This window comes from Myxocyprinus asiaticus, chromosome 37 (assembly GCF_019703515.2).
Source record: "Myxocyprinus asiaticus isolate MX2 ecotype Aquarium Trade chromosome 37, UBuf_Myxa_2, whole genome shotgun sequence".
In the NCBI taxonomy this organism is placed as follows: Eukaryota; Metazoa; Chordata; class Actinopteri; order Cypriniformes; family Catostomidae; genus Myxocyprinus; species Myxocyprinus asiaticus.
The window spans coordinates 35,608,978-35,635,872 of NC_059380.1; the positions used below are offsets into that span (position 1 = coordinate 35,608,978).

The 26,895-nt window shown below is 37.1% G+C and overlaps 1 protein-coding gene across 1 annotated transcript in view; it reads right to left on the reverse strand.

Annotated features, from left to right (window-relative positions):
* The window catches only part of LOC127427878 (solute carrier family 41 member 1-like), a 46,667-nt gene extending 20,039 nt beyond the window's left edge, over window positions 1-26,628 (reverse strand). Inside the window, exons 1-6 of the mRNA XM_051675767.1 lie at window positions 26,344-26,628; window positions 23,972-25,030; window positions 11,457-11,564; window positions 2,816-2,887; window positions 2,362-2,506; window positions 854-1,000 (exon numbers count right to left, since the gene is read on the reverse strand). Of these exons, the coding sequence (XP_051531727.1) occupies window positions 854-1,000; window positions 2,362-2,506; window positions 2,816-2,887; window positions 11,457-11,564; window positions 23,972-24,436 (937 nt within the window). The 5' untranslated portion in view covers window positions 24,437-25,030; window positions 26,344-26,628. The remainder of the gene's footprint in view (window positions 1-853; window positions 1,001-2,361; window positions 2,507-2,815; window positions 2,888-11,456; window positions 11,565-23,971; window positions 25,031-26,343) is intronic.
* Window positions 26,629-26,895: the final 267 nt, after the last annotated feature.

A 26,895-nucleotide genomic window follows, 5' to 3' on the forward strand; every position in this document is an offset into this window, starting at 1 on the left:
TAGCAAGTTTTGAGATGCCATTACATCCCTGATGACTGTCGTTGTTACTCTGCAAGGCAAGTTTTTCGATACTGAAGGTGACATGAAGGAGCTTAGTCCCTAAGGTTACATTACAGTAAAAATACTTATTTAGTAGGCAAGTCAGCACAATAGTGGATTCCCATCCACAAAAAAAAGATATTAAAGTTAAAGCATGCTCTATTTTGACTTTATTTTCCAAGTATTAAAATGGTTAATATTGGTTTTAAGTTTTGGTTTACACAGCATCTCATAAACTTCTGTACCATCAGTATATTACTCACTTTCTGGCATCTTCATTTGGAATCTTCATTGAACTCAACATGGCCCAAGGATAAAATAATTATGTTTCTAGGTCACTTAGATAAGTTCATAAGTTACATGCTAAAATGTTTGTGAAATTTGAACTGCTGGTGGCGCTACAGAGTTTTAGAGAAAAACTTCAAATTTGCAAAACATATATTCAGACACACCCCTATCAATGTGCCAAATTTCACAACTTTTTACCATACATTTCTATAGGCTGCCATAGACTCCCATGGGAGTGGATGCAGAATTATAAGAAAACCAGCAGAGACAATAGATGCCTATGAACCTTCATTGCTTAGCCCCAAAAACAGTCAATGATCCACACTTTCTCAAGGGCACCAAATAAATAGTTCACAGATCACCCATTACAAGGTTTTAAACTACAACCTTTGGTGTATCGGCATAGATATTTAATGACTAAGCCAGATTCCTTCCCTAGCGCTTCCATAAAATGGATTGACAGTAGATATCTGAATGTTCTCATGTATCTGAACAGCTGAGCCAAAGATTTGAAACATCCACTCACCAAGTTCTTTATACAGGCCCGTACTAATGCCAGCCAACAGGGCCAGGGTGATCAGGTCACCCAGGCTGGCAGCGATGGGGGTAGCCACGTTGTCTGGGTTGATGCCAACCTTCCTGGATGCAATGATAACCCCAATCATGATAAGACCTGGGTGGAAGAGGAAAGGACATAATGTTGCTAAAACATTGTTATAACACGGTGTGCACGTTCCTTGCAAAGTTTTCATATATTTTCAGGTAGGACTGTAAAACTGTACTTATATAATGTTTTGCACATTCGTTAAAAGTGCCTTGTATGCCCCTTTTAAAATGTTGTTTTTTTTTTTTTACCTAAACAAAGTTTCAGTGACGTTGCAGTGCAGTGTTGTTTTCATAGTAAAAATACATTATTGCATTGACATTTTGGGGCTACCTAAATATAACATACCAGGAAGGTACTTTCACAACATTTTCACAACATTTTATTTTGGTCTAAAAAAATTAAAACAAATTGTGTCCCACTTTATATTAGCTACTATATACTAACATTAAAACACATAGAATAAAATGTATTTATTGTGTAACTACATGTTGTTCTGCAAAATTCCCACAAGATTCACACTTGCTGCTACTGAGGTTGAGGTACGGGTAGGTTTAGGGGTTAGGGTTAGGTTTGGGGTAAGGTTAACAGTATAACTACTGATTTGGTTTTCGTTATTTAAATAAAAATCATATAGATATTTTGAGGCTACTTTACATACAATATACCAGGAAGATATTTTCACAATATTTTCTTTTGGTTGCAAAAAATTGAGATGTATTGCCATTAAAATATACCTGTTCTTAAAGTTGCAGTTTGGTCTTTTATGCATGCACTTTGGACATCTGTAAACTGTACGTCATATCTTGGTTACTTGTTTTATTTTAGATATGGTTTCTAGAACATTTTTAAAACATTAAGGACACATGCAGACTAATCCGTTTTCATTTGAACACACTGTTTTCAGTTGCCTAACACCATCATTTTCCAAAGTATGCAGTAACAGAACACAGGTGTCTCTAGATACGTATTTGAAAAAATTTCGTTCTTTTTAGTTTGACACGGTGTCAAAAAAATGCGGAGGTCCTGTGCAAGATGCTGAAAAAAAAAAAAAAGGAAAGATGAGGCACAGCGGTCAAAGATGTCCATCCAGTGCAAACCCGGGCCGAAACAAGACAGTTTATCTGGTCCCATCAGCCTCAGGTCGGGTTGCAGTCCTCTATTGCATGTGTAGAATAACCAAATAGCTGTTTTGGTAGCAGTTTTGGTATTCAAATAGAGGCACCTCGAAGGGTTAACCAAATGTCGACTATCTGTGCATATCGCTAGCATAAACGTAGCGAAATGAGTGCATTTTCAAAACTATTGTGGATGTGGCCTAAATCGTAACTTAACTTCAGCCAAAATGCAACATGAAAATGGTTTGCACATGCTATGTGGACGTTACTTTGTTAATCGTGATGCAGAGGTAGAATACCCAAACCTCTCACCTAGCAGCAAAGAAGCGATGAACGCTGTGGCCACGCTGCTAGCGCACAGCAGGATGGCGTGACCCATCTTAAAATTGCCCTCTGGAATCCAGCCAAAAATGACTGCGGCGATGGAAGCCAGGAAGCCGACCACAGTGGCCTGAACCTGAAAACAAGAGGGTCACCATGAACTCAGACACCTCTGTCTTCTTGAATCATCACCCAAACCTCCTTAATATAAAAGTTTTCCGTTCTGTTTCTGTCAAGTTTACTTTGTTCCCTTTCATCATTAGTGCACACATAACATTATTGGGCTTCAGGGTCATTTCCAAGAAAAAGATCACACGATCATTACATCATTTTTTAATTCATTCCACCGTGCCATCTGAAAAAGGCAAAGCTTGCACAATAAGAGACTCAATTAAAAAAGGATACAATACAAAAAGAGGATTGATATTTTTAGAAGGTCTCCAACCTGAATTAGCGCGAGGTTTCCCATGATCATTTTCCCCATATCCTTGGCTGTATCCATATGTCCAATATTAGCCTGGTGAGAGGGGGGCAGAGAACACAGGAAGTCCATTTACAAATGTTCCCATTATAGCTTAACCACTGCACACTTTCCTCTGAGCAGGAAAGCACTGTTCTGGCTTAAGTGTTTTTTAATGACTGCAATCAGACATGACTTTAAAAAGTCAACCTGAAGACAGCATGAAATCAAAATTCACCCAATTAACTTTCTTAATAAATTTCCTGTTCACAATTCATCAGTGCATGTTATTCTAAAGAATAAAACAATTGTTTTCATATTTTTCTGTACTTTTATTCTAATGTAATGACCATATGTAATGGGAAACGAGAACGTATATTAACATTGAAAAAATTATACACATCAGCTTTGCGAATCATAAAGAATAATGCTGACAGAAGACCATCATGAAGCAGCAATCTCTCCATGAGCATAAAACAATGAAAAATACATTGCAGGCCATGGGGTGGATATCTATGTATTTTGCTGGCAGTCGGAATATCCAGTACTAGAACATACAGTGGTCAGTTCACAAGACAAAAGAGGGTTTGATGACTGGACAGATGCATCTCATCCTCCTCTCTCTACTTATCTCATCCCTCTTAGTGCACACACTAATGTCGAGTGCTTCTAGCCCTACAGAGGGGCTCTGTGCAATGGATGAGGCCTGGCCTGACCTGGACCCACTCAGCTGTGCCCGACACTACCTACCTATAATCAACAGAATCTTTTTGTTAGACCACTAACTACATTAAATCAAAAATGAATTCAAAATGGAGCTTAGTCCATGCATATTAGCTTTGAGGTCATCTATATGCAAGTGCACTCCTAAAAGTTGACAAAATAAATCTTTCTCTTCTGGGAAAATGGACCAAAAATATTGATGACTCATCTTGCACACAACGGTATTGTATATACAATACAATTTTAGGCAAGAAATAGAATGAGAAATCATAAATTCCACCTACAATAGAGCTGTTCAGGTTGTTGTCCAAAAACCCGGAGGACAACTAGCATTTTCGAGCCATGGGTCCCCTCTGGAATTTCCAATGTGTTTTTATAATGGCATTTTAGAACACATCCACACTAATATGTTTTTGTTTGAAAACGTATTAATTTTGCTATATTTACGCCTCTCATCCACACTAGAATGGCGTTTTCCTGCACCGAAAACAGCGTTTCAGAGACGCTCTCCATTACCCCATACTTTGGAAAATGATGACGTTACAGGAAACTGAAAACTGAGTGTTCAAACAAAAAAAGGATTAATGTGGATGTGGCCTTAGATTTATGAGTAAAAAAAATAAAGAAATTAAAATTACTTGAAAAGATTGTTCTGTTCAGGAATGCAAATTACACAGTTATACCTCGAATGTAAATTTTTAAGACAGTGAACCTGTTTACATGCACAACAATACACCGATAACTCCTAAAAATCAGCTTATTGAAAAAATCTGACAAAGCAAGAAATCCATGTTTAAATGAAATTTGTAATAATCGTGTTATTCTCTGCTTTTGACGTCAAACTATGAAAAGGCATGCGCACAAAACGCACGCACATTGGATAAGCCGGTAATTAAGGACCACATCTACCATGAGCATTTGAGCTACAGTACGTGCTTGACAAAATAGACAACTGTTGTAGTCCTTATTTAGTGCCAGGCTTGCAACATACATTTTAGAGCAGAACATATTCACTCGATGATCATGCGCTACACGGACGGGTTTAGCCGTTGCGCACCCTCTCTGTGTTTATATTAGCATCTTTACCGAGAACGCAGATGGAAAAATTTTGCTTAAACTGCTTTATCTTTTTCTTGACTCCTCCGGGAGTTCGGGGCCCCCCTGCTGCTGCGGGCCCTGGGGCTTAAGCCTAGGTAAGCCCGTGCATTAATGCGGCACTGGTCATCTGTCACGCGGATTTTTTAAACTACACCTCATCACCCTTAATAAAATTCAGTTTGAATGATGTTAGATATTAGAAAACAAACCGGCTTTGCTTTCAGATATTCAAATATTGTCTACAGAGATTACTTAAAAGAGCTTAATGAGGTGTTTTTTATTTTTTTATTTTATTTTATCAAAGATAGGAAGGATTTTTTTTTATACATTAATTATTTCCATTGTTGCATTGCTTTCAGAAGATGTCAAGTTTCTTGAGGAAAGTTTTATAATAATAATAACAGTCAACAACATCAGACTGAAATGTGAAATTTAGCATTGTGGTAAGGTTGATTACCACTTTTTGATTAATACTAATTGCTTTTTTTCTTGACTATGTTTGTCAAGATCCAAATTATGAGAAAATAATATAAGAGGAAATAGTTTTCATTTATGAAGTATTTAATTAAATGACTGGATTTTTCAAAAATAGACATTACAATATATTTATTTAATTTATAAACCAATTTCTATAGATTTTTTTTTAAAAAAGTAACTATACTGTGATATATACTTCTGTTCAAAAGTTTAGGGTCACTTTTTTTTTCACATTTTAGAATAATAGTAAAGTCATCACAACTATGGAATAATAGAAATGGAAATATGGGAATTATGTAGTGACTAAAAAAATCCAAAATAAATCAAAACTATGCTATATTTTAGCATCTTCAAAGTGGCCACACTTTGCCTAGATTTTGCAGAAACGTACTCTTGGCATTTTCTCAACCAACTTCTTGAGGTATCACCCTGGGATGCTTTTTAAACAGTATTGAAGGAGTTCCCATCTATATGTTGGGCACTTAGTGGCTGCTTTTCTTAATTATTCGGTCCAAGACATCCATTTCAAAAACTTTTTTTTTTAAATAAAGTTTTAGTTTTGTAATTAAATAAATTAATATGTTGGCACAATTATATTTTTGTCTACAAAACTAATTTCAAACATTTAAGCATACGCCTTCAGATCAAAAGATTTTTAAGATCATGAGAAACATTTCAGGCAAGTGACCCCAAACTTTTGAACGGTAGTGTATATCGTTATCGTGATTTAAAATGAGTGATTTTGTGATATAAGATTTTGGACATATCGCCCAGCTTTATGCAAATGTATTAATAATTTTCTATATACCATGCATTAATAAATTATATAGGTCGTGTAAAAGTAATGCCGATGTTTTCATTTATGCTTATTCACGGAATGACAGAAAAAAGAGCTTCGTAAAAAACATTTTTGTTTCCCCCTTTGCTCCCCATTTTTGGCATACCCAATTCTCAATGCTCTCTATTTCCTTATGGTGGTGCAGACTGGGTGGCGGAGGACGAATCTCAGTTGCCTTGTGTATATGTTTTAGTGTGGCTACTTTCATATTTTGTTTCCGACTTCACTGCAAGACAAGCCATAATAATGAATGCCAAACCTAGGAGCTACCCTGGTGTATGTGAAGGCAGAACTGACCTTCCAGGTTCACCCTAAAATTGACGTCACAGCTGAACAGCTCAACTGGCTAGCAATAGCATGTAGCAAATCATTGTTAGCCGGCGTGTTCTTAGCTAAACATTAGGTTTTTAAACAATACACATAAAAGCACAATGTGACAATAAAGACTGACTGAGTCTGCATATTTAGTGCCACTTACTTCCAGGTATAAATTTAGAATTTCTAAAAATGTATGCCTCAGCTTCTCAAAGGCAAAGTTCTCAAAAGTTCTCAAATGCATATTTTTTTGGTACGTCAGCCTTACACACAAGTGTGGAGGAACAAGTAATTTTCCTAAATGAGACAGGAAGTAAAATAGCCCGAATACGTGTGTAGAATGCATTTTACAGAGGTTGACAGCCCAGTCGTTTTGTTTAGACATTCAGTCCACCTCTGTAGCCTTTCAGTGTTTCAAAAGAACTGTAGTAATTCTGAGCTTCCTGTGAACTCTGCCACTCAACTGCTTTAAATAAAAATCAATTACACATTTTCAGAATGACAAAAGAAACTATTTTTTAAATTTTCTGATAAAAATGTCAGTGGTGCTTGTTCTTGCAAAAGTCGAAGCCACGATATTAGGGTATAGTGGGAGATGTGGCAGGACATTGCTAAGCGGTTGTTAAGCTCTTCTGAGTAGATTTTAGCGTGTTGCTATGAAGTTGCTTTTCAGGGTGGTTGCTAGGAAATTTCTAAGTGGTTGCTAGGGTAATCAGGGTGGTTACAAGGGCCCTACAAAATGGTTGCTAGTAGGGGTGGGCATTATAACCAAAATTCTATATCATGGTATGAGTAATTTTATTTCACGTTAATGGTATCTCACGATATAGTTTTTTTTATTTCTAGAAAATCAGCAAAAAGGGTAATTATATTAAATAACCATGTGGTAGGGGTGGGTGATACAAGCAGAACATTTACATGCAATATACTTAAATTTTTTGGTTGATAACAATATTTATAATGATATATCCCACTCACATTTTGATGGAAAGTGATTCAAAAGCATCTGAAGCAAACCCTTCCATCACATATTTGTTTTGGATTTAGCCTAACATTGGATACTCAAAACCTTTTTGGTGACTAGATGTACTAGATATAAAAGCACAGTTGACAAAGGTGTTATTTAATAATTCCTGATGTAATTTACTCAGTGCGAATGCTTCTCTCTCCATGTTTGCGGGAGAACGGATGCCGGTAGCAGTAGCGGATTTAGGCATGTGCGACAAGTGCCATTGCCCAGGGCGGGAAATTTTTCAGGGCGCGGTGCGATGCACCCACACATACACCCGTCAACAACTTTGGGGGTGTGTTGAAGCGGGTTTCGCCCAGGGTGCAATACAAGCTAGAACCACCACTGGCCGGTAGAAAAGCTTACCGGACAGTGGAAGTGAATGGGGCCAGACCATAAACATTAAAATACACACATTTTCAGAAGTATAACCACAAGACGTAAACATTATACATGCTAACATGACTTTCATTGTCACAGCAATGGAGTAGCAATTTTGGATATATAAGCGTAATTGTAGTTCTAGCAGGAAGATCGCATCTCATCTCATCACAATACAGCCTCCGCTTCATAAGCCTGCCAGCTACCTCTCATTGTTCGCATACTTCCGTGTTTTCACCCCCCATTCCACCCCATCTCCACCAGTTTAGGTCCTGTCCTGGGCGGGAGGAAGCTCTGCTCCCCTGCCGTCATCGCCTCCAGCAGGATCAGACGGTTCAAGTGCAGAGCCGAAGGACAGGGCTTATGCCAAATGATATAAGTATCTTTTCGTTCGTATTAATTCCAATTATCACAAGTCTTTCTGATAGAAATAACTTTACACAGATAAGGCTAGTAAGCGATTTTATCACACTAAAATCATGTTTACACAGAAAATATTAACGTCTTGTGGCTATAATATGAAATAATATGTATTTTAACATTTATGGACTGCTGTCAACTGAGCTTAAATTGAATTGAACCCAAAACATTCCTTTAATTTTTTCTTAAGAAGACTTTTGTGAATCTGGCCCCTGGTCCCTAGATATGGCTTGGATCCCTCCTTCAATACATGTCTATGGGATTTTCGTCTGCTTTGCCATGTACCAAGCAAAAATCACTAATCCAATCACTTAAAAATGTAGTAATACAACTCTCCTCAACAAGCTACAAGATTTGAGGTCCTGTATCATTAATGTCTAAAGCATAGCATGGGGTTTATTATGCCCCAAAGTTCAAAAATTACGTTTAGAGGTTTGTTCAAATCCCTAAACCTAAATTTGAGCAATATAAGCTCTCAATAAGTGTGCATACAAAACATTCTAGTCTAATCTGTGTTTAAAGAGGAAAAAAACAACAGTTGCATTCTTTCTTTTTTCCTGCAATCTGATTTCTGTTTTGGCTCAAACTACAATGACAGCAAATTAGCAGTACTACTATGTTACATATATCCTGCGCAACAGGATAAAAAAAAAAAATAAAAAAAATAAAAAAATAAAAAACGAAGGCAGGAGAGGCCATAAGCAGGGAGGTGGTTGTCTATGTGTAAATAAAGTGAATGCGTTTATGAGTGTGTGTGTGCAGGCACAGGGCTCCGGGAGGAAAGAGCTCTTGAGTCGGTGCCAACTGCCTGCTGCTCATCGAGGTGACCCCACTCCGGCCACTGCGATTCTTCCGCAGTGCGTCCTGACTTGTGTAGCTCTCACACACACATCTTGAGGGGAAAAACAGAGCTGGCTTGGGACTGCAACTACTTCTAATGCTGATGTCAGGTCAACAGGCTGGGGCTTACTGATAAGTGGGGGTCCAGGCCACAGTGATAAGCTCTATGCGGATCATTCTATGCAAAACAAGGCAGGGATCACGCACACAACACATTCGCAGGCAGATAAACCACACAATTCTGCAGTAGACATGGGAGGAACCCCTGGAATAGTACAGTAGCTGGAGCCATGTAGCGTTTCGTCTGGTTTTTGGTCAACACGCGAGCTAAGATAAAACTGAGTGTGGTAGATGATACAATGCTTTTGCATTGTGGAAATGTGATCCACGCTCACATGACCCATAATGTTTTCACAAACAAGCTGACAAGGTGATGAAGGGTTTACGGGATGTAACATTTAATAGGATGAAGAGCTAACACCCTGACTCACAAGTGACTTTACTGGAATACTTTATACAGGCAGTGAGTCACCTTCCAGTGATTGTCGAATGGCACAAGGCAAACAATGGCATCATTTTGAAATTAACTTGTTAATATTTTGGAATATTCAGATCCAAGACCAATGATTTTTTTGCAAGAATGTATATCACAAAGAAATGACCCAAGTTCAGCCTGATAGGTTTTCCAAATGGTATTCCATCAGCCAACTGGCTCGCTCACACGTGACATGTCAAGCCAATCGGTTTGCCTGGTTGGTTCTTTCAAGTATATTCAAGGAGCCAATAAGTTCGCATCTCTCTCTTTGCGTAACATTTGCGATAGCAGTTCACCGGCATTTTCCAAATTGGAAAACGCCTTCTTTGCAGTGTAGTATGGACAGGAGACAATGGAGACATTGGAAAACAATGACGTAATTGTTGACGTGTGATGCAGTCATGTGATCCATTCAACCCAAAACAATCAAGATGGCGGCCCATGTTTTTGGGGCGTTGTTGTGCCTGATATCGACTTTGATAACGGTGTTAAAGATAAATGTTACTTTGCACAGCCTTAACATTGCATTCCTTCAAAGGTGATGGGAAGTTTACTCAAAATTGGTGTCCGGCGACGAAACACCAGGATAATTACGTTTTAGACCGCACATGGAATGGAGAATTTTCGCGGATTCAAGCATTTTCAACGTTTCTGTGGGGACGAGCAAATTTTTGATAATGGCAGTGTGGACGGAGAGCATTTTGAAAACGAAAACAGTGTTTTCAAATTTATCTGGATTAATGTGGACGTAGCCTAGGTTGTTCTGAGTGGTGTTTAGCTTGTTGCTGTGTGGTTGCTAGAGTGTTCTGGGTGGTTGTTTGCTGGACCATTTCAAAAGAGCCCATCCCCAAGCCAATATAATATTTTGGCCCCTAGAAATGGCTGTGGTCCCTCCTTCAGTTTATGGGATTTTTTCGCCCGTTTTATCATCCACTAAGCAAAAATGATAAGTCTGATTGCTTAGAAAGATGATAACAAACTTCTACACGAAAAGCCACACTTGTCTGTAGAACAACTGAAATTGAATAGTTATGAGCAATGGTATTGTAAGTGTGAACAACAATAATTGTGACAATTGCCTTATAAATAACTACTAATAGATAAACAAAATACAGTACAATTGCCATCAAATTACTGTATAAATCAACTAAAGGCTTGTTATCAAAAATACTCTAATCACTGTTATACTACTATTTTCCTTCAAATGAGAGTATAAGTGCCGTTTTGGCACCAGGAGGAATGATTTTTCGTGATTCTAGCTGAGGTTATATAAAACTCAAACACACCTTTCAAAGCTGTACAATGACAAGGCTAAAGCAAACATTAATCACCATCTAGACAAAAGAATGAAAGCGACAGTGAAGTTACATCATACACCTTTTCAATGAAGACTGTATTATCAAAAGATTCTGAGTTCTGTATTTTAACATACCATACCCAGTCACCAATGAATATGTTGTTGTACATAGACTTTTATTTGATTATTCCTCCTTTACAAGTTTTTCTTGATTTTATTAAAAGGCCATACTTTAATAAAGGATTATATGAAGAAGTAGAAGTAAAAAAAGCCAAATTTTTAAATGAATACAACTTAAACTTCTTTATCTTAAATAAATGATTAAAGGTGATGTGTATGATTTTTTATGTTTCCTGTCCCAGTTTACTGTACATCAATAATTATAAGTAAGCCATTCATAGGTTGACTTCCTGAAGACTGTAAACACTGTGGCTCTCTGACACTTTCAACATAACTCACTTTTAGTCATTACTAGTTTGTTTGAGTGGCCCGACTTAGACAAATTGTCCCAACCAGTGCCGTGAGTTTGTGACGGGATCATCTTTTTTTCCGACCAATGGAAGATGGGGGAATGTTTGGAATTTTTTGCAATTCCATTTGGTGCCACTAGTAATACCACTGAATTTTCATATATCATCCATCTTTAAATCATGCTTCAATCCCATTTGCTCAGCATTGCACCATACAACTTACTGCGGTGGACAGTCTGGATGCAAGCGTCATCTCCAAGTTCCCTTTCAGGCCCAGAAGAGCAGGAACCAGGATAAAGAGTTCAGTCACCTCTGTAAACACTGTCCAGTGCTGTTGAGAAAGAGATATAAATCAGTTACTGTACAACCCTTAAACTAAACAGTGACACGACACACATCCTAGACATGTTTTAAATTAGCCATGTTGGGACAGGGGCTAGGAACAAGGATTTTTATTAGTGCCGTTTGCTGTCTGTTGCTTTTGATCATGAATTGCAATTTAATAGTCTTATCACTTGGAAAATGTATTCCTCTAGTCTAGACGACAGTGGAATAGCTACTAGTGGCTGCAGCTTCAAAACAGAGAAAAATATCAATGTGGTATTGCTCATATGGAGGAAAAATCACAAATGACATCTCTTTAATATCTCAAATGTTCCTTGTAGACAGCAGTCCGATTAGATGGAGAACAAATGGAGATTTTGCTGAAGTTTCCTGCTTCTCAGATTTATCTCCTGTGTAAAAATAACCCTAGTAATCTCACATGTGTCTCCTCTAAAATTTCAGAAGACGTTAATTAGGGTAAAATTCAGAGATCGAGATATGAACTCAATTATTTCTCATCATATTCTTCCAAGATAAAAATTATCCAAGCTATAACCGCATTAAATTTATAGCTCTATAGTCTTACTATTTTCAGCAATTGTCCATATAACTTAAATAAAACCTATTTTTATTTCTCCTACGGAATTTTAGGACAAACATCTGAGACAAAGTTGATACTTAAATGAAAAACTAACTGAGAACTCAATCAACCAACAGATGAAAGAGCAACCTCTGAGCAATAAGGTTTTACCCTGGATGTAACATCAAGAACTTTTTTGATCTCCAAACAACCATATATCCACCCAACATGATCACACAGGAAGTCGGCATGTTGTTTCTGAGAGTTCCAGTACCCTAGGATCGGCCACATTATGCTGACATTTTTGCATCAGCTCCAGTGTGTTTATCTTCCCTTGTGGCGTGACTGGAATTGCGTTGCGTCAGCAGCATCTGAGACCCGAGTTTAGATCCATGATGAGCGATATTCGTAGATTGCATATTTTCCTCTAAAATTACAGTTTTACTCCACAGATGGTTAAGTTTAGGTTTGGCGTTTGGGTTGGGGGGGTACAGTTTTATAAAATATACATTCCTCTTTACTGTATTACTATGGAAGCCCTGGAGTGCCATTTACAAAAGATTAAAGGAATAAATTATCAATCTATTTCTTTGAAAATAATTTATAAATGGACAAATAAATAGACCCATTTAAATGTGAATAAATAAACTAATTTAAAAGTGTACAAATAAATAGACACATTTAATAGACAAACATTGTTTATTTACTTCATGTTTTAAAATGTACTTATATTTAGCAATAAAACAGCACATTCATAAGTCATTTTTAAATGCACCTTTTAAATTGCTTTTCTTCATCCATTTTCCAGTTACTTATCTTTATCCATTTGCCAATTGCTTTTTTATTGTTTGACTTTTCCTTTTCTTTTACCATTTGTCAATCCATACCAGCTGAAGACCAGGAGTGCCAATTAAAAAAGAATGAAGCAATAAATTATCAATCTATTAATTTGAAAATAAAAACTTGAATAAATCAATCAATTTATAAATGGACAATGAAAAAGACCCATTCATGTTTATTTAATTCATGTTTAAAAATTTAATTAGATTTAACAATAAACATGTGCTTTAATAAATCATATTTATTTCATGTTTAAAATGTAATTAAATGTAGCAATAAATGAGTACATTAATGAGTCTTTTAAATGCACTTTTTAATGCACTTTAAAAGCACCTTTTAAATTGAATTTTAAAAAGGTATTTGGCAATTGCTTTTCTTAATTCATTTGCCAATTGGTTTTCCTCATCCATTTGCCAATGGCTTTTCTTTAATCTTTTTCGTTTTGCTTTTCCTTTTTTTTCTCCAATTGAGAATTGAGTTAAAAAAATACCATTGGACTGTTGACTCATGAGAGCAACCAATGAACTTTCACCTCAGTTATAAGACACACCCCCTCTCCCATGTGCCACTCAAAGAGGATGTAAGACGGCCTGTCATTGGACAACGGTACGAGCAGTTTACATGATATTATTGGATCTGCAAATCCCGTGCATAAGAAATGGATGCGAAGCATATTAGAAGTTAATGGTGGCTCATTCATCTTGCTGTGAAATGCTGAACGCGGCCCTACCTGAGCATGCACAGTGATATGTGTCCAGGATGGGAGATGGTAATCGTGATGCTGTCAACAGAACCAGCCTCCCAACCCGCACCCCAAACTGAAACATGCGACGCACTTCCCGTTTCAGTTATACCACATTCATTTTAAATTCACTGTATGATCATCTTTAAATATTTTCTTTTTATTAAAATAATTGCCTATGTATGATCGAGAAAAGGCAGACTCTCTGAATGGCGGTCATCTGATGATACAGAGAAAGCAAGCAAGCACACATGGTAGTGTTAAACTAATGTTGTGTATTGCTTATGTGTATTACAAAAGTGTCTGAATCAGATATGTTATAGGCAAAATTTAATTGACAGATAATGGCAATTAACATGTCAAAGATGTTTGTGGTAAAATGTCCAAGATTTAGACCAGACATTTTCCGAGAGAAAAAGCAATAACCAACAAGTGTTTTACACTTTCACTGCTAGAACTGTGTGAATTGAAACAGTCATTTTACATAACTTTTACTGGAAGAAAAAAGAAAAACAGTCTTGTAGTGTAAATGAAAGATAACACTTTATTAAGCTTTATAAAGAGAAACAGTTTAGCAAAATTTCATCATGTCCCAGTGCTTATGATCGATGATCTCACAGTGCACAGAAGGTACAGTATATGGGCTTTGTTCACAAATATGGCATGAGAGAGCGGTCATACAGTAATGAAACAGGTGAATAGCTGTAAGGTCAGGCAGTGCAGAGAAGTAATTGCTTTAGTAACCTCTGTGAAGTCGGCACCCCATATAATTAAATCATTACAAAAATCTATACAGTTCGTTTGTGCTGCGTTTGTGCTGATTTGTGCCACAAAAATGAAAGTTTGTGCTGGTTCAATGTTTAAGATATTAGACATCATTTTTTTGACTGTGTGATATCACTTTCCACCCCTTGTGGTCCAAATCGCTCCAAATTGATGTCGTTTGTTTGTACTCGATTTGTGCTGTTAAAAGAAACATCATAACATATTCCTTTCTTTGTATTAAACAAGACAGATTTTGGGAGCCGTGAAATCGCGCAGGCTAAACCCCATGTCAATCACTCTCACCTGTCTCCATCGTTTGTGTTCGCTTCTGGTTTGTGCCATGTTTGGTATCATTGAAGCATTCATTTTTTTGCAAAGATTTTATCTTTCAGCCCATCAAACTCCAAATGCAACAACAAAAATCGTTCGTGTTTGTGCTGCAAATTATGATTTGTTTATAGGGTATATGTGAGACTGCTAAACAAAGCTGTACATCATGTTTATATAGGTTAATTATTCAGATTTTTTTTTGCAAGTAAACAGCCACAGGGGGCCTGGGTAGCTCAGTGGTAAAATACACTGGCTACCACCCCTGGAGTTCGCTAGCTCGCTAGTTCAAATCCCAGGGCATACTGAGTGACTCCAGCCAGGTCTCCTAAGCAACCAAATTGGCCCGGTTGCTAGGGAGGGTAGTCACATGGGATAAACTCCTCGTGGTCACTATAATGTGGTTTGTTCTTGGTGGGGCGCATGGTGAGTTGCCATGGTGGATGGCTGCTCCACACACACTATGTCTCCATGGCAACACACTCAACAAGCCACATGATAAGATGTGCGGGTTGATGGTCTCAGATGCGGAGGCAACTGGGATTTGTCCTCCACCACCCAGACTGAGGCGAATCACTATGCAACTACAAGGACTTAAAAAGCACATTGGGAATTGGGCATTCCAAATTGGGAGAAAAAAAAAAAGTAAACAGCCACATTCAGCTCTGAATTTGCTTTTATTCATTTTAATTTAGCTAGAAGCTGGCGTGACTTGTGTTGACAGTGTTTGTGTAATTGCATTGGCCAATATTTTGTTAATATTCAAAATATATGTTTGAAATTTCAGCGCAATGTTTGAAAACATGTTAGGTGCCGTTCACATGCTGGAATGTGTTGTTGTTGCACAAAAATTACACGCAGCACCACGAAAGAGCAAAACATATGTGTCTTGACTCGAGACATACGTTTAACAGTTTAGGTTCTTTTTTAACTTGACATGACATCTAAAAGCACGAACAAGCCATCAAAGACGTCTATCTAGCGCACGTTAATGAACAATTGTATTGTTAAATATAATAAACGTTTTTAAACATGAATTAAATAAACACATTTAAATGTGTCTTTTTATTTGTCCATTTATAAATTGGTTTATTTATTCACATTTTTATTTTCAAATTAATAGATTGATCATTTATTCCTTCATTCTTTTTTAATTGGCACTCCTGGGCTTTAGCAGGTATGGATTGACAAATGGTAAAAGAAAAGGAAAAGTCAAACAATAAAGAAAAGCAACTGGCAAATGGATGAAGAAAAGCAATTGCCAAATGCTTTTTAAAATGCAATTTAAAGGTGCATTTAAAAATGACTTATTACTGTGCTGTTTTATTGCTAAATGTATGTAAGTACATTTTAAAACATGAAATAAACACATTTAAATATGTCTATTTATTTGTCCATTTATAAATTGGTTTATTTATTCACATTTAAATGTGTCTATTTATTTGTCCATTTATAAATTGGTTTATTTATTCACATTTTTATTTTCAAATTAATAGACTGATCATTTATTCCTTCATTCTTTTGTAAATGGCACTCCTGGGCTTCCATATATTACAGCCTAAAAAAAAAACATCAATAAAAAAACCAAACAAACATGCTTTACAGCTCACTTTTGGCACCCCTCTGTGGAGATTACACACGGAAAATAACAACACTTACCACTTTGGCCACTGGGGGCAGTGTTTCATATTTCGGAAAGCACAGACCGATTTTAGCTAAAGAAAAGTCAACCTACTGTTTCCGATTTCACTGTGAGATCAGTCTGATCTAACTCAAGAACTTTATACAGCTTATACCTCTTCAAAAAAATACAAAATATAATGGAGATCATAGTGGGTATAATCACAATTATAGATGATCAACCAGAATCAGTGATTAGCTCCTAAAATTACAAACATTGTCTTAAAACAAACCTTTCTAACTCTAACTCTTTAATTTTTCAAGCGTAAAAAGTGTTGATAAAATTTAATTTAATTATATCCTTTGCCAATGTTAAATCCGGACCAATTTCGGGACTTCTGATGCCTGCATCCATTTGAACTTCTTCTAACCATCCTGCTTAAGACGTTTGGAGTTGATGACTCCAGTAACTGGCAGGCTGTTTTTTTTTTCCATTAGGCTGCAGTGCTCGAGATGCAATGCAGTAGAAGGCAGTGAGGATCAATGCATAGAAGGAGTGCTTATCTTTAGACTCATTCCCACTGGTACATAGCAATTACAAGCCTGACACTGACTAGCTAAATCAATTCTAGAACCCTGTCAGCACACAGAAAGAGGGAGAGAGTGCAGATGCGCTGCTAACTTAAAGGTGATGTGTGTAATTTTACGATGTTCAAATGCTTTCTTTTATCTGGGCTTAATATGCAGAGACAACTATAAGTAAGCCATTTGTATGTTGATTTCACCTAAAAGTGTAACATTGTGGCTTTGTGGCGCTATCATGTTGGAGCATCCTGACTAGCCCAACACAGCAACCAGAGCCGGCCATAAGTGGGGAAAAAGGGGACAGCTTTCAGGGGCTCAAGAGAGATAGACCAACACCCCTGAAAGTGCTATGATGTCCGGAGATCGCCCGCTGGAGATCGCGCTCCAACACATACCGTGTAATCATGTAAATAACTACAAACTGCGAAACTGGCATTTCTCTGTGCGGTCAGCATCTCTTCTATGAGTTGCGCGAATGTCTAAGGGGGAGAGACTGAAACTGCACCCGGCTGATGTACACTCTGTCGCAGGCTTAATGCAGCTAGATTATAACGTGATGGCTTGCAACTTATTGAATCATAATATATGTCACTGTGTATTCCTTATCGTGAAGAAAATTGGCAATACGCAGCTTTATTAATAAGAGAGAGTTTGTTTTTTGAGAGTTAAAGATGGATTGAAGTAAACAGAAAGGTGAGAGAGGTAGTCTTTGCCCCATTACACACTGAAAAATACATTTTTGATTTGTTTTTGTTTCGGCTTGTTTTCCAATATAAATATCTAAAACTCCTTTAAAACAACATACATTTTCTTTAGCAGCTACACTGCGGAATAATTTTATTTTTTATTATGAATATTTGAATATTTGAATATTGAAAATATTAAAAATACAAATATTTTAAAATATCTAAAAATCCTTTAAAAAAAAAAAAAGATGCATTCACCTGAGAAGCAGCATATAAGATATTTAGACTTGCTTTTAGAGAACAGATCTTGAATATAAGTATATTTTGTCTTTACTGCACTAGCAGAAGTATAACCATGTGAAAAAATATACTTATATACCAAATACACTTATATTTAAGATATATTCTCTTAAATCAAGTCTAAATATCTTATATGTTGCTTCTCAAGTAAATGTATCTTGTTTTAAGGATTTTTAGACAATTTTAAATGGAAAACAAGACAAAAACACTTGACAACAATAGGATTTTTATTTTTTTTTGCAGTGAATTTCTTTACTGAATTTAATTTAATAACAATTATTTTTTCCCTTTAATTCAGTGAATGTCATTTAGAGGTATTTTTAAGATTATTTTGTCCTCTTTATTGTTATTAAGCACGTTTAATACAACCTTTTAAGTTGGGGCACAAGCTGAATAATCGGTTAAGAGCTAATGATTAATCGTAGCAATAATTGCAGAATACTCAAATAATCTTTCTAATAATCGTTAGACATGAGGCATGAGGGTGAGTAAATTATGAGAGAATTGTTTTGTGAACTACCCCTTTAAATTGACACAGCATCTAAAAAATGCAACACTCCTGCACAAGATGCTAAAAAAAAGGTTGACGCAATAGTCAAATATGTCTTTTCAAAATTCTACACCTTTCCTGACACAGCGTTAAAAATGCATTGCTTATGCTGCGAGATCCTGATAAGACAGCAAGTTGCAATGGCCAAAGATCATTACCTTGGCACACATCTAAACTTCAAATACACAGTTTTTGCATTTGAATGTTTATTTGTATCTTAAATTTGATGAATATTCGTATTTCAAATGTAAATTTGACATTTATACTATATATACTGCAGCAATTGTAAGCGTACTGTTATAGTATGGGATTCTGAACATAGCCATGACTTTTGCAGTTCCGCTGCTGTGATGTTAGTGGTGCAAAAATTACACACTTCGCCTTTAGCTATAGAGGAAAAAAAATGGTAAACATATAAACAGTAACAAAAATTCTCTAAAAATAGCAGCAAAAGCACTAGTTTAAAGGTTTGAGCAGTGCAGCTCCCAGTTTTAATGTCCGTTTCTTTTCCCTTGTGTCGTTGGCAGCGTAGGGGCCACTTTAAAAAAAGGACGAACATCAATTGAGAGTTGGCGATCAGCCACTTTGTCTTTGGTTTCCTTTGAGCGAACCTCTCTACACTCTCTGTCTCAACAGTAAGATGTTGTCTTCAGGGAACAGTGCAGTCTTGGCCAATGCCTCCATGTGCCTCTCAGAGTTCTGCGAACTTGACGCACAGCAGTGCAGGCATGCCACCGGAGGGGGGCTCAGATTGCAGGATTGTGTAATGTTGGCTGGCAAAGCTCCTTGCTTCCAGTACCTTGGTCTCCAAGGCTCAGCATATAAGGTCACGGAGGAATTCTGAAGACATGCTACCAACAACCTACAATGGTGATCATGATGCACACTAGAAATGTTTTGCACCATGAACTTCATCTTATGTATGCCTTTACTTTAAATACTGCAAGTTATTAAATTGATTCGAAAATTGTTAAGTATAATCTCAACTAAATTAAGAAAAAGTGGGTGGTGTTTTCCTGTGCGAAAGTCGCCGGCATGATGCCAGGGTGTTGCTATGCATTTGCTAGGTTGTTCTGTGTGGTTGCTAAGGTGCTGTAGGGGGTTGCTACATGGTTGCTTACTGGCCAAGTCAGATATGGCTCAGGTTTTTTCTTCAATGTAAATGTTTTTTTTTTTGTTTTTTTTCCTGTTTAATTGTCCAGAAGGTGAAAATTTTAAGTCTGATACCTTATTTATTTATTTTTTACTTTTTTTTTTTTACTTCTCAACAAGCCACATGAATTGAGGTATCATTTATGATAAAAAGGTGCATATTTTAGAAGAATAAAAATGTAAATTTAAGAAGAATATTTGGCCACTGTTTTCCTTAATTGAAAGTAAACTGGGGCTATCAAGCTCAAAAATAACAAAAAGTACCATAAAAGTGTAATAAATATGGTGTTTTTTGTGCCTTTGTTGTTGATGTATTGGTCATTCTACAACTTGATGGTCCCAGAGTGACCAGAATATTCTTCAAATATTCAACCTTTGGTGTTCCACAGAAGAAAGAAAAGTCCGGTTTGGAATAATATCAGAGTCAATAATGACAGAGTTTTCATTTTTGCATGAACTATTCCTTTAAGATCTCAGCTCACGGAGGGTTACAAAGGACAGGGCAGGTTATAATTTTCTGTCTGCACCAATTTCTGTCAGAATAAGATGACAGTGTGGATGTGGTAAAGCCTGACTGGCTTCCTGTCAGGCCTTAATGTTCAATCTATTTTCCTTGCGGTAAAAATAGTTTAGCTCAGACTAGTAAGAAACAAACAGGTCTGACTAGAGATTTCCATTCATAATGGGTTCAGCATAGTCTACAATGTAAAAGGCAAAATTGCCAAGCCTCTTGAAAAACAAGTTTCTAATGAAGTTCTAAATGTAATTTTGGAAGGAGCTTGTTCATCTAGGTCTGCCAATCATATTCCAAGGATATATAAGCAGCTGCTTCCCTCCACCTCCACTTATATAACGCCTATACCCATTATTATTAAAAATGGTCTTTTTAGTTCTTGCTTAAGTCAGATAGACCAGGGAGATGTCCTTGCAGATATCCTTACGCCAATGGGCCTACACCCTTTCCACAAAAAACAATAGTAATTATTGAACCAATATCTCAAACAATCACTCTGTACATTAATACAGTACATTTGAAATATGTGATTTATATTTTTACCACGAAGACTGCTGACAAAAGGCATTTTTTTTTTTTTTTTTTTTTAAGTGCTGAGGACACAATGAGAAAGAAAGGAAAGTATGTAGGTATGCTGGTTTGCTGGCGAGTGTTACCTCAAATTTAAGTTTACTTAATCCATTTGAGTTGGGACTACATGAATACTTCTTGTAGCATTAATGAAACTGGGCTGTAGATTTCCATTTCCCAGCATGCTTTGTATGGGACTGGATGGGGTGAACAAATGTTGAAATTAAGTGTTATTTTATTTATTTACACCTTTGAACAGAAAACGAATTAACGTGGATGTCCACACTATTAATACATTTTCGCTTAATAATTAATTAATTTCTCTGCATTTATGTTTCTCATCAACACTAGAACTGTTTTCCACCTCCGAAAACAGTGTTTTTGAAAACGCTTTTCATTACTGCATTCTTTGGTAAAGATGACATTAGGAAAATGAAAATGGAGCTTTCAATGAAAATTATTTAGAGTAGATGTCCACACTATTAATACATTTTTGATTGAAAACACATTCATTTATCTACGTGTATGTCTCTCATCCACACTACAACTGCAGTTTTGAAAATGCTCTCTTTTACCGCATATTTCAGAAAATCATGATGTTAGGACCCTGAAAACGGAGCTTTCAAATGAAAACAAATTAGTGTGGATGTGGCCTAACACCCTGTCTACACCGGGCGTGTCCATTGATGCAACGCAACGGCTTTAGGCTGTCAACACTGGACGCAATGACGAGAACATTCTAAACAGTTTATTTGTGTTGTTGGTAGGAATGTGACGGTATTCGGTTATATGTTACATCACGGTAAATAACATGCACGATATTGTTATTGTGGGCACTTCAAAATACCGTAAATAATTCTAGATCTACATTTTTTTTCTGATTGCACAGTGGTTTTAATTCTATCAACGAATTGAGATTTACAACACTGCGTGTGTGCAGCACAAATGACACATGTTATTTATCTCTAATGTAAACAAACCAGCGTGGATGATAATCCTTCTAGTAGGGTTAAGTCGGGAGTGTGGAAGTATTTTGGGTTCCATAAAAATGCAGAGGGAGTGATGGTTTTCCTTTTTGTAAAACATGCGGCAGAAAAGTGGCAGCAAAACACAGGAACACCTCATCATTCTGTTAAATTCAGCAAGATAAAGGTAAGTTGTGACAGTTCTGCTCATTTTTCCAAACTGTTTTTGGAAACTGAGAGACATCACTCTAAGTGACAACTAAGACGACAATCAAAGTGAACTGTTGTTGCCATTTGCAGATGTGTAGCTTGCTTTCAAGTGGCCGAAGAGTTGTTCACTTAAACCCTGCTAGCTACACAGTAACATTTGCATCACGTAGTAACAACTAAATTACAGTTGTAATCAGATAATACTAGGTCCTTTCATTATTAATGGCAATGTGGCACAATGATGATTTCTATATTAATTTCAATTTAGAACGCAACGCAAACGAACGTTGCCATACAGTGTGTGTGAACTTGTGGTTATTACTTTTGTAGCTAGCGGCCTAGTGACTAGCGATATATTAGCAACTGGCTTGCAATCCAGAAAAAAAAAAAAAAAAACATGCATAATTGTTGCAGCTTAGTAGGTGGCTTGATAAAATTAGTCTAGCCTTACTCTGTAATGTTCAGTGGCCCTGTGGCACAATGACCATTTAAATATTAAGACATCAACTAAATGTTATATTTGGCTATGCATCTATGGTGTTCATGGTTCTTTACAAATTTCTTCGTAATTTATTAATTTAAAGGCCAGTTTTGTATTGAAAAAGTAATTAAACTTGTTATTAAGAGAACAACAATAAAGTTTTTTTATCTTTCAACCCGTTTTGTAATGTAATTCAATAACGTGATGATACCGTATACCATGATAAAAGCTTCAGCAATTACGTGAAAATTTGATACCGTCACATGCCTAGTTTTTGGCAGTTGTAGCGCCAGCGCAAAATGGAACGGGACAACCGTTTACTGTTGGTGTGACGCAATGGACACTACCTGTGTAGACAGCATCATTGATTATAATGAGTTCTATTGCTTTTGATGCAACGCGACGCTCGCGTCCAGTGTAAGGCTCTTAATTCTGTATTATACTGGAAGAAATTATATGATATGGGAAAAGAAAATGGTCTAGTACCAAAGCAGCAATTAGTTAATACACATAATGGGATCAATATCACACCAGGTAGAAGACCTTATGAAGAAATGCCCCTAATGCTTTACTGAGATATACATTTTTATTTTTTATTCCTATACTTTTATTTCAAAAATACACTGGTTTCACACAGTGCAGCCTATAAGGTTTTAAAGCCAACTGCAAATGTCAGTTTCTGGGCAAGCTGACTTTATCTTTTATTAGATTGACCTTAAACAAAATATACAACCTGTCAAACAGGCTTTAGCCATAAGTTTTTTTAAACAATCGCATCACTCACGTGCAGAATGCATGCATATCCATCTGTCTGTCTGTCTGTCTGTCTAAATAGACACCAACAGATCTCAACTCTATAGATTCCAAAAACAGGTAAAGAAAATACAAAAACTGACTAAAAACCAAAACAGAACTCCAAACTGACAAGACCGGAGACTGAGCGCACAAAAGAAACGTGAGGAACGAACCAGAACAAGACAGAGAACAAGAAGGAAATATGAAAAGGAGAAGAGTATGTGTCACAACTGAACAGATAATCAGGGAAAGAGGGGGCAGGGGCAGGGAATGAGACAGAAAACTGAAACAGGCAGGGCAGAGAATCACATGGTAGACAACAAACACACAAAACAAAACCAAAAGCCTAAACAAAACAGAACCAAAACTGGGACGAGTCCTGCAACTAAAGGGTAAAAAAAAATAAAAAAAAATAAAAAAAAAAACAGAGGTGGCAGGATCCTGACAAAAAGAACCTTAATGAATCAATTAATTATGTACTTTTCAAGATAAGACACTTTAACTATGATGCCTAAACTTTAGTAAATAAACTAAAGGGGTCTGGTGTTACTTATTTTTACAACCAACTTTCTATTCGATATTTACCAGAAATCAAGACAGAATGTGGAATATTCAAATACCGGTATATTTTCCTGAATTATAATCATTTTTATTATTTGAAATTTGATACTGCTCATTTTGAAGTAACTCTAATAATTGGCAGTATACAGCAGGCGATGAGTTTTCACTCACCTGAACAATGTCCAGAACCATGCCAGCTGCAACTGTCCCAAACCCTGCCAGCAGGAAAGGGAACAGAACTTGGAGTCCAATAGTGAAGGATGTTTCCTTCAGTGGAACCGGTGGCACCGGGCTTTGGTCCGTACTAATGTCATCACTCTCATTACTTTGGCTGGCGTTCTCCAGGAGTGCGTCCTCTTCTCTCTGGCCCTTTGCGTTGGCCCGACAGTCAAGGACCACCATGTCTGGCACCTCATTCTCCTGATCACCATGGTCCGGTAGGGAGGTCACCTCAGTGAGTTCGTACTCCCCGGTGTTCGGGGGCACCTCCTCTGGGGTGTCAGGAAGTATAACCGGATGGACCGACCCGTTGGAGTGGTGGTATGCCGGTGGCGCCCCCTCCTTCTTCATCTCTATCCTCTCTGTCCCGGTGGACATGTCGGACAGTTTGTCTTGATCTTTCGACCAGAGTACCATGCGGAGGCCTTAGGATGTAAAGTGTAAATTAAAATGAAATGAAGATGCTTCAAGGCTTTAGTTTAGTTTAGATCAGCGGTTCACCTGATCCTGAGAGATAATTTATCCCATTAAAGGTGGTTGGTGCCAATGAATGAAATGGTGCGGAACACTACAGGTCAAGGAAGAGAGGCAGGTGTGTTCCCCTTCTCCAGGCTTGTGTAAGATCCTGCCTGAACTTGGGTAGCATGCAAATTATGTTCTCCATTCAAAGCGACTTTCCTTTAAGACGTGACAATGACAGAAAGCCACATGTTAGTCTGTGCGTAAAAAAAATCCAAGTGAGATATTCTTCACAAAAGGCTCGAAGCTGACCCCAAAATGTCACTGAAAAATCGGTTTGAAGGTCTTGAACGAACGTCCACTGCTTGAGTCTGTTAAAGGCACTTAGCAAAAACTTTCCAACCAGCTCTGGGCAGTTGGAGGGCTGGAGGCTTCTCACTTTACACCACGTGGCAAATTGGTTTTTGAAATGTATTTAAAGGTGCTGGAGCCAGGATACTATTACAACTCACAGATGTTCCCGAGTCTGATAAGGTCGACTTGCCCGTTCACCTGCAAAAGAGAATGACATCTATTAAGTTACAATATGAGATTTTTGCTGTTAAAACTTTGTACTTTCTTCCATGGAAAGTTTCGGACAGACAGACAGACAGGCAGTCAGGCAGGCAGACAGACAGACAGACAGACAGACAGACAGACAGACAGACAGACAGATAGAAATTTTTCATAATAAACATAATCGTCATCAACTCTTCAACTGATGCGCTTTTAAATAACTTTTCACCATGGACATCGACTTTTGCGACGCTTGGAAACCGGCTTCGTTATTCGATTTCAATGGAAAACACCGTTAAGGTAAATTATGAAGGCACTAAAACGGTTTAATTTATTCTTATTCTTATTCTTATTCTTATTCTTATTATTAAACCACTTGTGACGTGATACTTTCAAACATGACGAACATCCTTTCTGGCGTTTATATACTGAAAAACCCTCCAGAAACGTCTTTCAGCATGGCAGAAGCAAAAGCGGATACGAGCCAACAACAATTTGGTCAAGACCTCCTCATTAAAACAAAATCTCTACTTAGTAGTCCGATCAAATCCAGCCCAACATGGTGCGACGTAAATTAAACGGCTCAGTGTTGGTTCGCTTGCATGAACACCTCGCTCGTAAATTTAAATGTATTTAAGACTTATTTAAAAGTTCACATCATTGGAAAAAATGGCAAAGTAGTTTATAGATACTTATTTCATGGCCAAAAAAGTACAAATTGTTGTAAAAGTATTCAACGCTCTTAAAAATAAAAGTTCCTCAATGGTTCATCAAAGAACTCTCTTTTTTAAAGAACTATTTTTCACTGTATATGTTTCTTGAGTTTACTGTAAGGTTTTTTGGAGATTAAAAAAAACAAAACAAAAAAAAAAAAGTTAAGTTCCTTTTAAAAAGTTATATTATGAGTTGGTTGTTTTCTGTACTATTTAAATGACATAGTTGGTTGTCTAAAGAACTACTGCATAAAAAAAAGTTATTTGTTGAATTGTAAAATGTTCTCACTAGGCTATACATCCGTATTGCTCTAATTTACTTTTTCAGAATGGTTAATGGTGAAAGGTTAAAATATTACATTGGATTTGATTTAAACATTTAATAGACCCAAGTTGTATTAGATCATCAGTTAATCAATTGTATGGATTTACATGCACAGCATTAGAATGAAGCTAAAACAAAATGATCATATACATTTCGCAATCGGTGCAAAATAAACAACAAATTGCAGTTTAAAAAAAACACTTTCTGACTTTCTGACAAATAACAGTGTGGGGTTAAAAGACCCAGGTGAAGAAGTCATCTCTGGCTCCTACCTTGAAATAAAGACAGAAATCTTCACTGCTGACCTGCTGTCATTCTTCTGTCATTCTTTTCTAATTCATGCACGCCCGAAGCCTGAGGCTGATCTGCCGGTTCGCATGCCCTTATCTAGGGTTATGGACCTGGACCTAGATTAATCAGTAATCTCCTCGATTGAGGCTGTGAACTCCGATCCGTTACATTGTTCCATTTGACACACACGCTCAATCCTGCGCATCTATATGATAGGAGGGATTCGCGAGGCGGGCCACTCTGACGCGCTCGCGCCGCATTCTCAATTCTCACTCACACGAGAGCGAAAGTTACCAATCCTACTATAACAGGGGCTGCTCTCATGAATATGTTATTAGATCACGCCGACGTTGCTTGGTAACCTTCTAGCAGCGGCCAGTTAATTAACCTATTTAATATTCATGAGCACCAAGCCGTAACCATAGTAGTATTCGTTCTTTCGCGAGCTGACTGACTAGAGCCAGAGATTGCTAGAGCACACCACACTTTCCCAATGACTTCCTATCAGCCAATCAGATATCCGTGCGTCACGT